This window comes from Pongo abelii, chromosome 10 (genome assembly GCF_028885655.2).
Source record: "Pongo abelii isolate AG06213 chromosome 10, NHGRI_mPonAbe1-v2.0_pri, whole genome shotgun sequence".
In the NCBI taxonomy this organism is placed as follows: domain Eukaryota; kingdom Metazoa; phylum Chordata; class Mammalia; order Primates; family Hominidae; genus Pongo; species Pongo abelii.
Genome location: NC_071995.2, coordinates 97,959,267 through 97,971,928, shown reverse-complemented (window position 1 = coordinate 97,971,928; position 12,662 = coordinate 97,959,267). Strand labels below are relative to the sequence as shown.

The 12,662-nt window shown below is 35.3% G+C and overlaps 1 protein-coding gene across 5 annotated transcripts in view; it reads left to right on the top strand.

Annotated features, from left to right (window-relative positions):
* Positions 1-12,662, top strand: part of ANKS1B (ankyrin repeat and sterile alpha motif domain containing 1B) — a 1,278,065-nt gene that overhangs the window by 598,343 nt on the left and 667,060 nt on the right. For all 5 annotated transcript variants that reach the window (XM_024256170.3, XM_024256168.3, XM_024256167.3 and 2 more), the window contains exon 12: positions 5,662-5,842. In XM_024256170.3, the coding sequence (XP_024111938.1) occupies positions 5,662-5,842 (181 nt within the window). The remainder of the gene's footprint in view (positions 1-5,661; positions 5,843-12,662) is intronic.

The window sequence follows — 12,662 nt, the reverse complement described above, 5'->3', positions numbered from 1 at the left end:
AATTTACCTTAAGGCTTGCAAATAATTTTTTATAATCCATTATTTTAAACTGATGGCAACTTAACACTGATTACATAAACAAACAAGCAAAGGAAAAACTAATAAATACTGTAGCCATTAACTTTGTCCACCTACTTTTTAACTTTTGTTGTTTCTATTTATGTCTTATTGTACTGCCTGTGTCTTGAAAAGTTTTCATACTTACTATTATCAGTCTATTTTTCATTTGTCACCTCAAAATATGAGTTCACACATCCCAATTACAGAGTTATAATATTCTGTGTTTTTTTTTACTCATGAGTTGTATACTTTCAGATGATTTCTTGTTACTCATTAACATCATTTTCTTTCAGACTGAAGAACTCCCTTTAGCATTTCTTGTAGGAAAGATCTAGTGTTGAAGAAATTTCTCAACTTTTGTTTGTCTGGGAAAGTCTTTATTTCTCCTTCATGTTTGAAGGATATTTTCACTGGATATACTATTCTAGGATAAACATTTTTTCCTCCAGCACTTTAAATATGTCATGCCACCCTCTCCTGGCATGTAAGGTTTCTACTGAGAAATCTGCTGCCAGGCATATTGGAGCTTCATTGTATGTTATTTCTTTCTTTTCTCTTGCTGCATTTATAATCCTTTGTTTATCCTTGAACTTTGAGAGTTTAATTATTAAATAGCTTGAGGTAGTCTTGTTTAGATTAAATCTCCTTGGCATTCTATGGCCTTCTTATACTTGAATATTGAGATCTTTCTTTAGGTCTAGGAAGTTCTCTGTTCTCACTTCGAGTAAACTTTCTATTCCACCCACCTCTCTCTACCTCCTCAGTAAGGCCAATAACTGTTAGATTTGCCCTTTGGAAGCTATTTTCTAGATCTCGAGGCCATGATTCATTCTTTTATTTACAAATAACCTGTTTTGAAACTCACTAATTCTTTCTTCTGCCTGATCAATTCTGCTTTTAACAGATTCTAATGCATCCTTCAGTATACCAATTGCATTTTTCAGCTCCAGAATTTCTGTTTGATTCTTTTCAATAATTTCAGTCTCTTTGTTAAATTTATCTGATAGGATTCTAAATACCTCATCTGTGTTAACTTGAATTTTGTTGAGTTTCCTCAAAGCAGCTTCTTTGTTCTCATTTCTTTTTAAAAATTTTTTATTTAACTTCTATTTTGAGTTCAGGAGTACATCTGCAGGTTACATAGGTAGAATAGTATCATGGGGGTTTGTTGTACAGATTATTTTGTCACCAGGCATTAAGCCTAGTACCCATTAGTTATTTTTCCTGATGCTCTCCTTCCTCCTACCCTCCACTCTGTATGTGTTGTTCTTCTCCATGTGTCCATTAGTTATCATAATTTAGCTCCTACATACAAGTGAGAACATGCAATATTTGGTTTTCTGTTCCTGTGTTAGTTTGCTAAGGATAATAGCCTCCGTCTCCATCCATGTTCCTGAAAAGGACATGATCTCATTCTTTTTTATGGCTGCATAGTATTCGGTGCTATATATTATAGCCCACATTTTCTTTATCCAGTCTATCACTGATGGGCATTTAGATTGATTCCATGTATTTGCTGTTGTGAATAGTGCTGCAGTGAACATATGTGTGTATGTGTCTTTATGACAGAATTATTTATATTCCTTTGGGTATATACCCAGTAATTAGATTGCTGGGTCAAATGGTATATTTTTGTTTTTAGGAACAGAAATATCCTCACAATTTCTGTTTGATGAATCAGCATACTGTCTTCATGGTTGAACTAATTTAAACTCCCATCAACAGTGTATAAGGGTTTCCTTCAATTGGAATAAAAGAAAAAATTGACAAATGAAATCTAATAAAACTAAAGAGCCTCTGCACAGCAAAAGAAACCATCAACAGAGTAAACAGACAACCCACAGAAAGGGAGAAAATTTTTGCAAACTATTCACCTGACAAAGGCTAATATCCAGCATCTATAAGAAAATTAGCTTACATTTACAAGAGAAAAAAGCAACCGCCATTAAAAAGTGGGCGTTGGGGGCGGTGTGGTGGTTCACGCTTGTAATCCCAGCACTTTGGGAGGATGAGGTGGGCAGATCACTTGAGGCCAGGAGTTCAAGACCAGCCTGACCAACATGGCAAAACCCCATCTCTACTAAAAATACAGAAATTAGCCAGACATGGTAATGCTTGCCTGTAATCCCAGCTACTTGAGACCCTGAGGCACAAGAATCCCTTGAACCCAGGAGGCAGAGGTTGCATTGAGCTGGGATCATGTCACTGCACTCCAGCCTGGGTGACAGAGACTCCGTCTCAAAAAAAAAAAAAAAGAAAAGAAAAGTGAACAGACACTGCTTGCTCAAAAGAAGACATACATGCAGCTAACAATTATATTAAAAAAAATGCTACATCATTGATCATTAGAGTAATTCAAACAAAAACCACAATGAGATACCATCTCATATCAGTTCAGAATGGCTATTATTAAAAAGTCAAAAAATAACACATGCTGGGAAGGTTGTGGAGAAAAAGCCACACTTATACACTGCTGGTGGGAGTATAAATTAGTTCAGCCATTGTGGAAGAGAGTGTGGTGATTCCTGAAAGACTTAAAGTCAGAAATACCATTCGATCCAGCAATCCCATTACTGCATATGTACCCAAAAGAACATAAATCATTCTGTTACAAAGACACATCATGCATATGTTCATTGCAGCACTATTCACAATATGAAAGACATGGAATCAACCTCAATGCTCACCAATGATAGACTGGATAAAGAAAATGTGGTATATATACACCATGGAATACTACGCAGCCATAAAAAAGAATGAGATCGTGTCCTTTGCAGGGACATGGATGGAGCTGGAGGCTGTTATCCTGAGTGAACTAATGCAGGAGCAGAAAATCAAATACCACATGTTCTCACTCATCACTGGGAACTAAATGATGAGAACACATGGACACATAGAGGGAGACAACACACACTGGGGCCTATCAGATGGTGGAGGGTGGGAGGAGGGAGAGGATCAGGAAAAATAACTAATGAGTACTAGGCTTAATACCTGGGTGATAAAATAATCTGTTAAAGAAACCCCCACGACACACCTTTACGTATGTAACAAACCTGCACATGTACCCCTGAACTTAAAATAAAAATATAAAAAAGGGAGGTTCACTTTAACATCTCATAAAACTAATGTGAGTTTCATGACTTTCCTTCATCTTTCAACTACATCATTAGGAGAGTAAGAGAGGGATAGAAAAAGCTCACTTCTACTAATATTGTATTTGATTAGAATTAGTCACATGGCCCAACCCAAATGCAAGTCAGGCTGGGAAATAAAAGGAAACCTATAGTTATGGTTTTATTGACCACAAAACTGATGTGTGAAACAATTCCATAGAACAGGAGTAGCCAAATATTTTCTCTAAAAAGCCAGACATAATAAATATCTCAAGTGTTGTGGAAAATATGACCTGTGTTGCAGCTACTGAACTCTGCAATTATAGTACGAGGGCAGTCATAGACCATAACTAAATGACGGAGCAATGGGTGCAGTTTTGTTCCAATAAAGCTTCATTTTTAGAAATAGGAAGAAGGCCAGATTTGAGCCACGGGCCATAGTTTGCTGACCCTTGCCTTAGGGCATGACTAAGTATAATGCTTCTAATTTTTCATCACCTTTACTGCTATATGATACTGAAGCATAATCATTGGATTGCTCATCTCTTCTTCGAAGCCTCCCGTGCCCCTCCTGTGCATCCTCCCACCTCAAGTCTATATTCATACAGAAAACAGGGACAATGTCTTACTTGTTTTTTCCTATCACAGTGCTTACATGCATGATATCTGCAGTTTAGTATATGTTCAGCAAATATTTGTAGAATGAATTAATATAGCAAAAAATAGCTTGTTTTCATGATTGTGTAAAACATTGTGTTTTTAAAGCAGTTAGAACCATGGGTGATCAGGATTCAGAAACATGTATTTAAGAAACATTTAGAAATGGAGGAATCATATATATCATTTGGCTTGACCTTTATAAAATTTATGAGAAGAAACATAGAAATGTGGTCCATTGCCTACACATAAAGTGAAACAGAAACACAACACAATAAAACAAAGCCTAGAATGATGGGCTCCACTGGAGCCAGCGCTATAGCTCATGCCTTTCTAATTGCTGTTATAGAATGTAGTGGAAAGGACATTGAATGTGAAATTGAGATTCAGTAGTCCCAAGGACAAACATTTCATGAGAAACCAAGCCTAATATTAAACCCTGATCTTTTGTATTTCAAAAGCAACTGAGTCCTCTGTGGGTGCTAATTTGAATTCTATTACTGAGTTGATGTGTCATAATAATAAATGACTTGCACTCTCTTGCATAACAACATTTATACCTCTCAATGTCTTTCATAAAAATATTTGGTGAAATATTGGTGAAAGAATAAATCATATTGTGATAATTTACACACCTTATATTTTTTTAAAATACTCTATACTCTGCAGATATTTTCCATATGATTGTCTATTTTAGGTTATAGATTAAGTGATATCTACTTGGAAAAAAATGATAAGCTGGAAGAGACAGCAGTTTGAATATTTTGCAGGAAAATAATCTGTGGAGTACAGTGATTAACACATATTTGAGGGTAACAAAAACATTAGTAAACCAAAAGTTAATTGTACTTTGGAGAAAGTAAAGTACAATAAACTTTACCTTATTATAAAAAGTTTACATTTGATCTCATAATTATTATAAGAGATTTTTAATATTTCAGTAATATAAACTAAAAAATGTAAGAAAGTTTGAGTTGATTCCTGGGAAAAACACACACATTTGAGAGCCAAAAAACTGCAGTTTTTCTGAAGGACAATGTTAGAAGCTCTGCTAGGCAAGAAAAAAGAGTGAATATCATTAAAACTATGGGGAAAGCCCCAGAAAATTGCTATAGGGAGTAATTCATTACTGACAAAGGGTATAGATTATATCTGCTATTACTCCATGATTTTAACTTTTATGTTTAAATTGACTTTTCTTGCTATTTGGGGATTAATTAAAATTCTTAAAAAAGAAAATCAAAGTTCACTACAAATACCAAGCATATTCTTAGATCCTAGAAAATGTTCCATATAACTTTATTTAATTCTGATGATAAAATTCCAGCATCTTGTACTTGGGAACAATATCTAATGCCACCAATTCCTCGGACTATTTAAAGAATAAAAAAAATGGAACTACCTTAATTATTCTTCTATGTTGTAAGGGCCCTTTTACTATTAGATTGTATATCCTCTGGGTCTGGCAAATGCCAGCTGCTTAATAAATGTTAGTTGAATGAAAGGTGACTTAAAATTGCAACTTTCAAAATTGATTACCAAGAGAAATTTTGTGCACTATATTTTTACAATCTTCTGGGGAAAGCAAATGAAAAGCCTAACCTATCATGTCAACTATGCCATAATATTTTCTCATTAAATAATTTTTTATTATTTAATTCATCAAGAAATTATTTAATGTATCTCTGTAAAGCACAATTATATTTTAAGTATAAAACCCAGATAGTTTTTAACTGAAAAAAAAATTTTCACTTAGATTAAATTGATGGGGAGATTGGGCTGAAGATGAACATGATCATATTAATACTCTCGTCATGCTCATTTATTTTAGCCTAAACAGCGAACATCCATTGTGTCTTCTCTGGATTTTCACCGAATGAATCACAACCAAGAATATTTTGAAATCAACACATCTACAGGGTGCACAAGCTTTACTGCCAGTCCTCCTGCTAGTCCACCCACCTCTTCTGTGGGAACCACAGAAGTCAAGAATGAGGGAACTAACCATACAGGTAAAGCAGTTCACTTTATGCAGCTGTATTTTTTATTTTAAGACTGAAGTCTTTATGAGTTAGAGGAATTAGGAGGAGTCTTCGTACAAATTGCATTGTGTTTTTAGTTCACCTCCATGTGTGGCAATGTAGGGCTTTAAGATTTTTGTCAGTGTGGCTGTAATATTCTTTTTGAATACATGGATGGCCTTTTGGTGTTAGATATTAAAGATGATGATTTAATGTGATTATAGTAGTAAAAATACCAGGGACCCGAAATGTTCTTCCACTGCCATTTACCCCCACCACACAGCGGTATCAACTAATCAATACACAACTTTATTAAGAGCTGCTTTGAAGCTGGAGAACTTACATCAAGGATGTCTGGTAAGAAGGAATTGTACAATGTGGCCTAGGCTGGCTTTCAACCTATTTAAACCACGGTAAACTTGCAGAGGAAGTGTGTTGGGGGAGAAAATGCTGGGTGTAAGGGTAAGATTAAGAAAAATAACACCACCCACTAGTAAAACATACATCGTTCCATGCAGTCAGATTTGCAAAGCTTTATTTGGGGAACAAGGTGCTAACGCCTGGTAAGGCCAAGGGACATATTAGAAATAAGAGAAGTGGGACCCAAAGAATATCCTCCCTTGCCATATAATTTACAATAAGGGTTAAAGGCAAATACAATATGGAGACAAAAGTCTTAATTTTCAATGTTTTATTTGGAAATCAAGAATTGCAATTTGAGGCATACTCATAGGCTGGGTGGTCTTCATTATGTCCAAAGAACAGACGGTTAGAGGTTTTACAAAAAAGAGGAAAGTTACATATTGCTCTTTGAGGAAGTTCATTGGCACTAATAATATGTTGGTGAGCTGGCAAGTTTTGATTGGTAAGTGATGGCTATGGGTAAAATGATTCTCAGAGTTGCAGCAGATTGTTTCAGTAGCTATTAGATAAAACTGGTTTCAGGTTACAGCAGGCAGCTTCAGCAGCCAAGCTCACAGGGAATTACATTCTTGGAACAGTGTTATGTGCCCTAGATGCCTTCTCCCCTTGACCTCTCAACTGTTTTAGTTGGGTATAACAAGAATGACCTAATTCATATGGTCAACTTTCATGTAAGTAAACAATTACTTTCCTTCCAAGAAACACGATTCAAAAACCCAGCCTAGCATTCATTCAGTGAATTCAAATTCTAATTTGAATTTAGAATAATGAAGTGTGGTCTATGTGAGTATTCCATATAATCTTTGTTCACAGTGAGTGTATGAGTATATATGTATGCTCATATACCTACTTAAGTCCTTTAATCTGACTCTACGTTTAAAAGCACTAACACAAACATTCTGGAAATATAGTCAGAGAATTACTTTCCCCTAGGCATAAAGCTAAGATTTTAAAAACAATGACTAATGGGAATGATAAGATTGACATTCTATGGAAGTTATAATCCAAACTTTCATGGAAGCCGGAGTGATATTTATAAAATGTAAATCAAAGCATGTCATTACCATGCTTAAAATGTTCCCATGTCTTCTAATCGCACTTAGAATAAAATCCATCTCCTTACCATATCCAGTGATGCCTAATTTAGCCTGGTTCTTGACTAGCTCTGTAACTTGAATGAACTCATCCTGGACCATACTGGCCTTCTTTGCTGAACATTCTAGCCCTGGGGCTTTTGCACTTTGTTTCCTTCTGCCTGGAATCTCTGCCTTAAAATTTTCATGTGCATAAGTGTCGTTTAGGTTTTGGTTCAAATGCATTTCCTCACAGAGGCCTTCCCATACCACCCTATCTCAAGTAGATGTCCTCAATGTGATAAGAATTATAACAATAAAAATGCAAAAATAACAATAATAATAAATACTTAAATGACACAATGTATCAGGAACTGTTTTAGGCATTTTATGTATGTCAATTCATTTAAACCTCATGACTGTCATATAAATTCGGTATTATCTGTAGATAAGGAAATACACAAAGAACATAAATAACTAAATAACAGCCCATAATGACAGAGCTGGAAAAAGCTCTGGTATGAACTCAAACCTGGTACTAGAGTTCATGTTTTTAACCATTTTTCTATATCACTCTAGTCACTTCTATCAAATCATCCCATTTTCTTTTATCCATAGCCTTATCTCCATGTAAAATTATATTGATTACTTCTTTACTTATTTCTTATCTTCTTTCTAGAATGTAAGCTGCAATAGTTTGGTCTCTGGCCCATTGTACGCACTGAGGTCAGACTGCCAAAGTTTGATTACTAACTGTGAAACTGAGCCTCTTACCTAGCTATGCGACTTGATCTCTTTATGCTATAGTTTTCTTACTATAGAATTAGATTAACAATGAATTAATTAGATTAACTTACCCTGTACTGTGGTGATGCGTGTAAAGTGACTAACACAGTGCCTGGCAGATAGTTAGTGCTCAATAAATGTTAGTAACTATTAGTAGTAGTAGCAATAACTATGATATTAACATAATTCTTTGTATTCTACATCAATCCTAGCATTCATTCAGTGAGCATTAAAGTGTATTGTCTGCTATGTACTAAATGTAGTTTTATAGGACAGGAGAGATGAGATGTGATTTGTAAAAACAAAAAATAGTGGTATGTGGACCTGGGAAGGGTTCTGGGCATATAATTATTATTCAAACAATATTTATTTGAATGACTAGTTCCAGATTTAAAAACCAAAAATGGGGCAATGACAGATGCTTTGATACTTGCCTTTCAGAATGGCTTTCTTGGTTTTGTTTTAGTTAGTACATTGTTTTGGGGATGATCGATTTTCTGAATATTTTTCAACAGGTAAAAATTGGTTTTCAACAAATTTTTCTGTCTCAGTTGGATAGAAATATTACCTTTTCCCCTTTATTATTTTAATTAAAAGCAATAGAAATTTAGGTCTAGTCCCAAAGCCCTGGTGCCTTTTCTCCACTCTGAAACTGACCACCAGAAGCAGAGGATCAGAACAAATACATTTTGCTGCTGCCAGGAGTTCAGTGGCATCATCCAAAATGTGTGGAGAAATTGTAATCATCAGGGTATTTTCAGGTCTGACCTTTAAACAGAACTGAAATCTAACCTTTTAACAGTTGAAATGGTTTCCAATACCATGTTACAGTGGTTTTTTAAGGTAATATATCACCTCCACATTACATAAACAATTTTAGGATAGACTGATATTTAGTAATAATGTGAAAGCACAATTTGTTTTGCTTTACATTAAAAAAAGGAAAACTTGTAAGGAAGGCATTTGTACTCACAAAAGTAGCATTTTATTAGCTTACACATATTTAATTTGTTACGCTTTAAAGACATTGCCACTGGGTATATAAAGAGAATGAGTTCAAGAGTCAGTTCCATCACTAATTTGCTAGATATTTTCCATCAAAACCTTTAACTTTTCTGATATTTAATTTGCTCCTCTGAAAGTGGAAATAATATCTACTCTTTAGGTATTTGTAGTAATAAATGAGTTTATGTTAATACATTTTGTAAACCTTGGCAACTAATATTATTCTTTAATATTGTCACAGTTATTGCTTAATATTATTTTTGTTTTTAATATTATTATTTGAAATCTGTAGTAGCTTTAAGATAGAGGGGCCTATTGTAAGTCTGTATAAGGTATGCCAAGGTAGCTGACCAAGCTTATGCCAAGATAGCTGACCTTTTCTTGACTTAGAAGTATAATTTAAATTTACTGATTAATCTACATTTCATTTTATAAATGATTGCATGCACAAAAAATTAATCTTGACCAAAATGGCATTTAACAGAACAAAGACTAATACATCTTCAAAAATAAATCGTATGCTGCAAAACACTTTTAAGTGAACCAATGAATTTATTATAACAGAGGGCCATTTAAAAAGTAGCTTGAATTGTGATTAAAGCTTCAACTTGTGAATCATCAAAAAAGGTTGTTAGAATTAAAAAGGTTTGGTGTTATACAGTCTGGGGAATGACATAAATAGGTTTACATTTAACTAGAAAGTTCACTCTAGTATTAATATGTAGTAGATTTGAGATGAAATGGCATTGGAGAAGGGGAGAAATAGTTTCATAGGAAAGGGAAAATGTAAATTGGTTTAAGAGATACAAGTAAAGAGTAATTAACAAGTCATGGTAATTGGATGTGCAAAGATGAGGGGAAATATTTCAAGGAGGGCTCTAAAGTTTCTAACTTAAGCTGATGAGTGAAAGGTGGATGCTCTTCCTTGAAATGTAGAATATTTGTAGGTAAGAAGAGAGGGTGAGGGATAGATTATGTAAGGCTAATAAGCCATTTCAGGACCTTGGCTTTAACCCAGAGTGATTTTGCTTAGAGCCTATTCAGTTCTTTCAGAAGAAAAGTCACATGATCTAACTTCTTTTATGAGGATTAATCTGGCTATAATGTTGATCATGGATGGGGAGAGGGAACAAGGGTGGATCCAGGAAAGCCAGCTAGAACGCAATTGCAGCATTGCAGTAAGAGAGGGAAAGCAGCTAAGATCAAAGGTGAATCAGCAGAGTTAGAGAGAAATGGAGAGATGTTGGACATATTTTTAAGGCAGATCCAATGGGATTTCATGGTGGAGTGGACATGGTATATGAGAAAATGAGAAGAATTAAGGATGACTCCAAGACTTTTCTCCTTAACAACTATAAGAATGAATTTCCTATCATTTGACACACAAGAGGTTTGGGGAAGAGAAGGTTTGGTAAACAGTGAGAAAAACCAGGAGTTAATTTTGAGATGCCTACTGAATATCTGAATAGATGTGTCGAGTAGGCAGCAGAAGGTCCAGTCTGCAGATATAAATGTGAACGTCGTCATTATACAGATGATATGCAGCGTGTGTAGAGGAAGAAGACCAATAACTGAGCTGAGCTTGAGGAAGGATGGAATGAAAGGCAGCACCAGCAAGGGAAGCTGAGAAGGAGCAACCTGTTGAGATAGAAGGAAATCTTTTGATGAGAGTCTTGTTCTGAAGTCAGGTGAAGAAAGTTATTAAGAAGGAAAGAGTGATCAACTCTTTATTAAGAAGGAAAGAGGAAAGTTATTAAGAAGGAAAGTTATTAAGAGGAAAGTGTGAAAAAGTTATTAAGAAGGAAAGTTATTAAGAAAATTGTGGTTTTAAGGGAGAATGGGAGGAGAGGACTTAGAGTAATGATGGACTACCCTTGAAGGAATTTCTTCACAGGGGAATTTTTAAGTTACGATGGAGGAGAAAGAGGGGATGATGAATTCTATTATTAACCAAGTGGAGAGATTGGTTTTGGACAGTAGCATGAACAACAGACAGGATGTTTTGGTTGTGGGTGCAAATACTGGCAGGAGATCCATGTGGTGGGAATCTGGGGAAGATCTGTTCTGATAGTTCTCAGTTTTTCTACAAAGTAGAGAGCAGCAGCTTCAGTTGAAAACAGAGACAGAGAAGGAAATGTAGAGTTTGAGGAAAGAGAGGACAGTGTGAAATAGTTGTTTAGAAGAAACAGTGAGTGGACAAAGGAGGTATATGATGTGATCACCTGGCAGCATTAAAGGCCTATTTAAAGTTTGTGTTCATGCATTTGGAATTAGACTATCCAATGTGGTTCTGTGTTTTTCTCCAGCCTATGTCAGCTGGAGGATGCAGGTGCAGAGTATTTGGAGAGTTGAATTTTACATAGGTTGTGGTTTTGCTAAATTGGTATATTGAAGTGATTGAAGAGCAAGGAAATATAAATGCAAGGGAGTGTAATATTTAATCACAGACTTCAAGATGAAAAGGGAAGTGAAAGAGAACAAGGAGATAATTAACACTGAAAAATCAATAAGATCTTAGGATTGGAGATTCCACTGGGGTCAAAGTATTGCTGGAATCAAGGTATTAAAGAAGAGGGTTGGAATAATTGTTGGATTCAAAGAATGGGATGCACAAGGAACTAGGAATGATTATAATTATTGGCAATTGTCTTAAGACCGTGGAAGTGAGCAGCTGAGTTAGCCTCTCCTCCATCAACATATTCTTAAATACTGCAATTAAATCAGTACAACAATTTCCTGGAAGAAATGTTTGATACTTCTGAAGACATAACATTTACTGTGCTCATAATATTTAATCTTTCCATTTGTTTAACATATTATGATATAGATCACCTTTATCTGAGTTCACTTCTTCTATACTTTGTCCCACTCTTCCTTGAGGTGCCAAGGCTCCTCATGTCATTCCCTGGCTGCCAAAGTCTCCCTAAGAGAGGTGTTTCATTCAAGGTCACTTCCCTAAGGGGCTCTCTCTGCACATGGCCACTACGTGTCTCATTCTCATGTGAAACCTTTGAATGATCTGAGAACCCATCTGCTAAGATACTTCAATCTCTTGGGTCCCCTTAATGGTTGCCAGTGTGTTCTTCTTTCCTCGGGTAACAGTTTTTTTAAATAGAGGTGGTGAGGAGCGGTAGAATTCTGGATCTATGTTAAAGGTAGATCTATCTATCTATCTATCTATCTATCTATCTATCTATCTATCTGTCTGTCTATCTATCTATCTATCATCTATCATCTGTCTATCGATTGATCTATCAATCTATCTACATATATATTTGGATGAATTGGATGTAGGATATAAGAAAATAAAAGGGACCAAAGATGTAATTCAAAGATATTTGGTGTTTTGACCTTCAGAAAGATGGAGTTGATATTAGTGGGGATGGGGAAATCTCAGTTTTGAACATTTTAATTTGAAATTCTGTTGGATATTCAAGTAGATATGTAGAGTAGATAGTTGAGATAATGATTTTTTTTCAGTGAGGGAGGGTAGGGTGGGAGGAAGCTATGTGATAATTTTATGC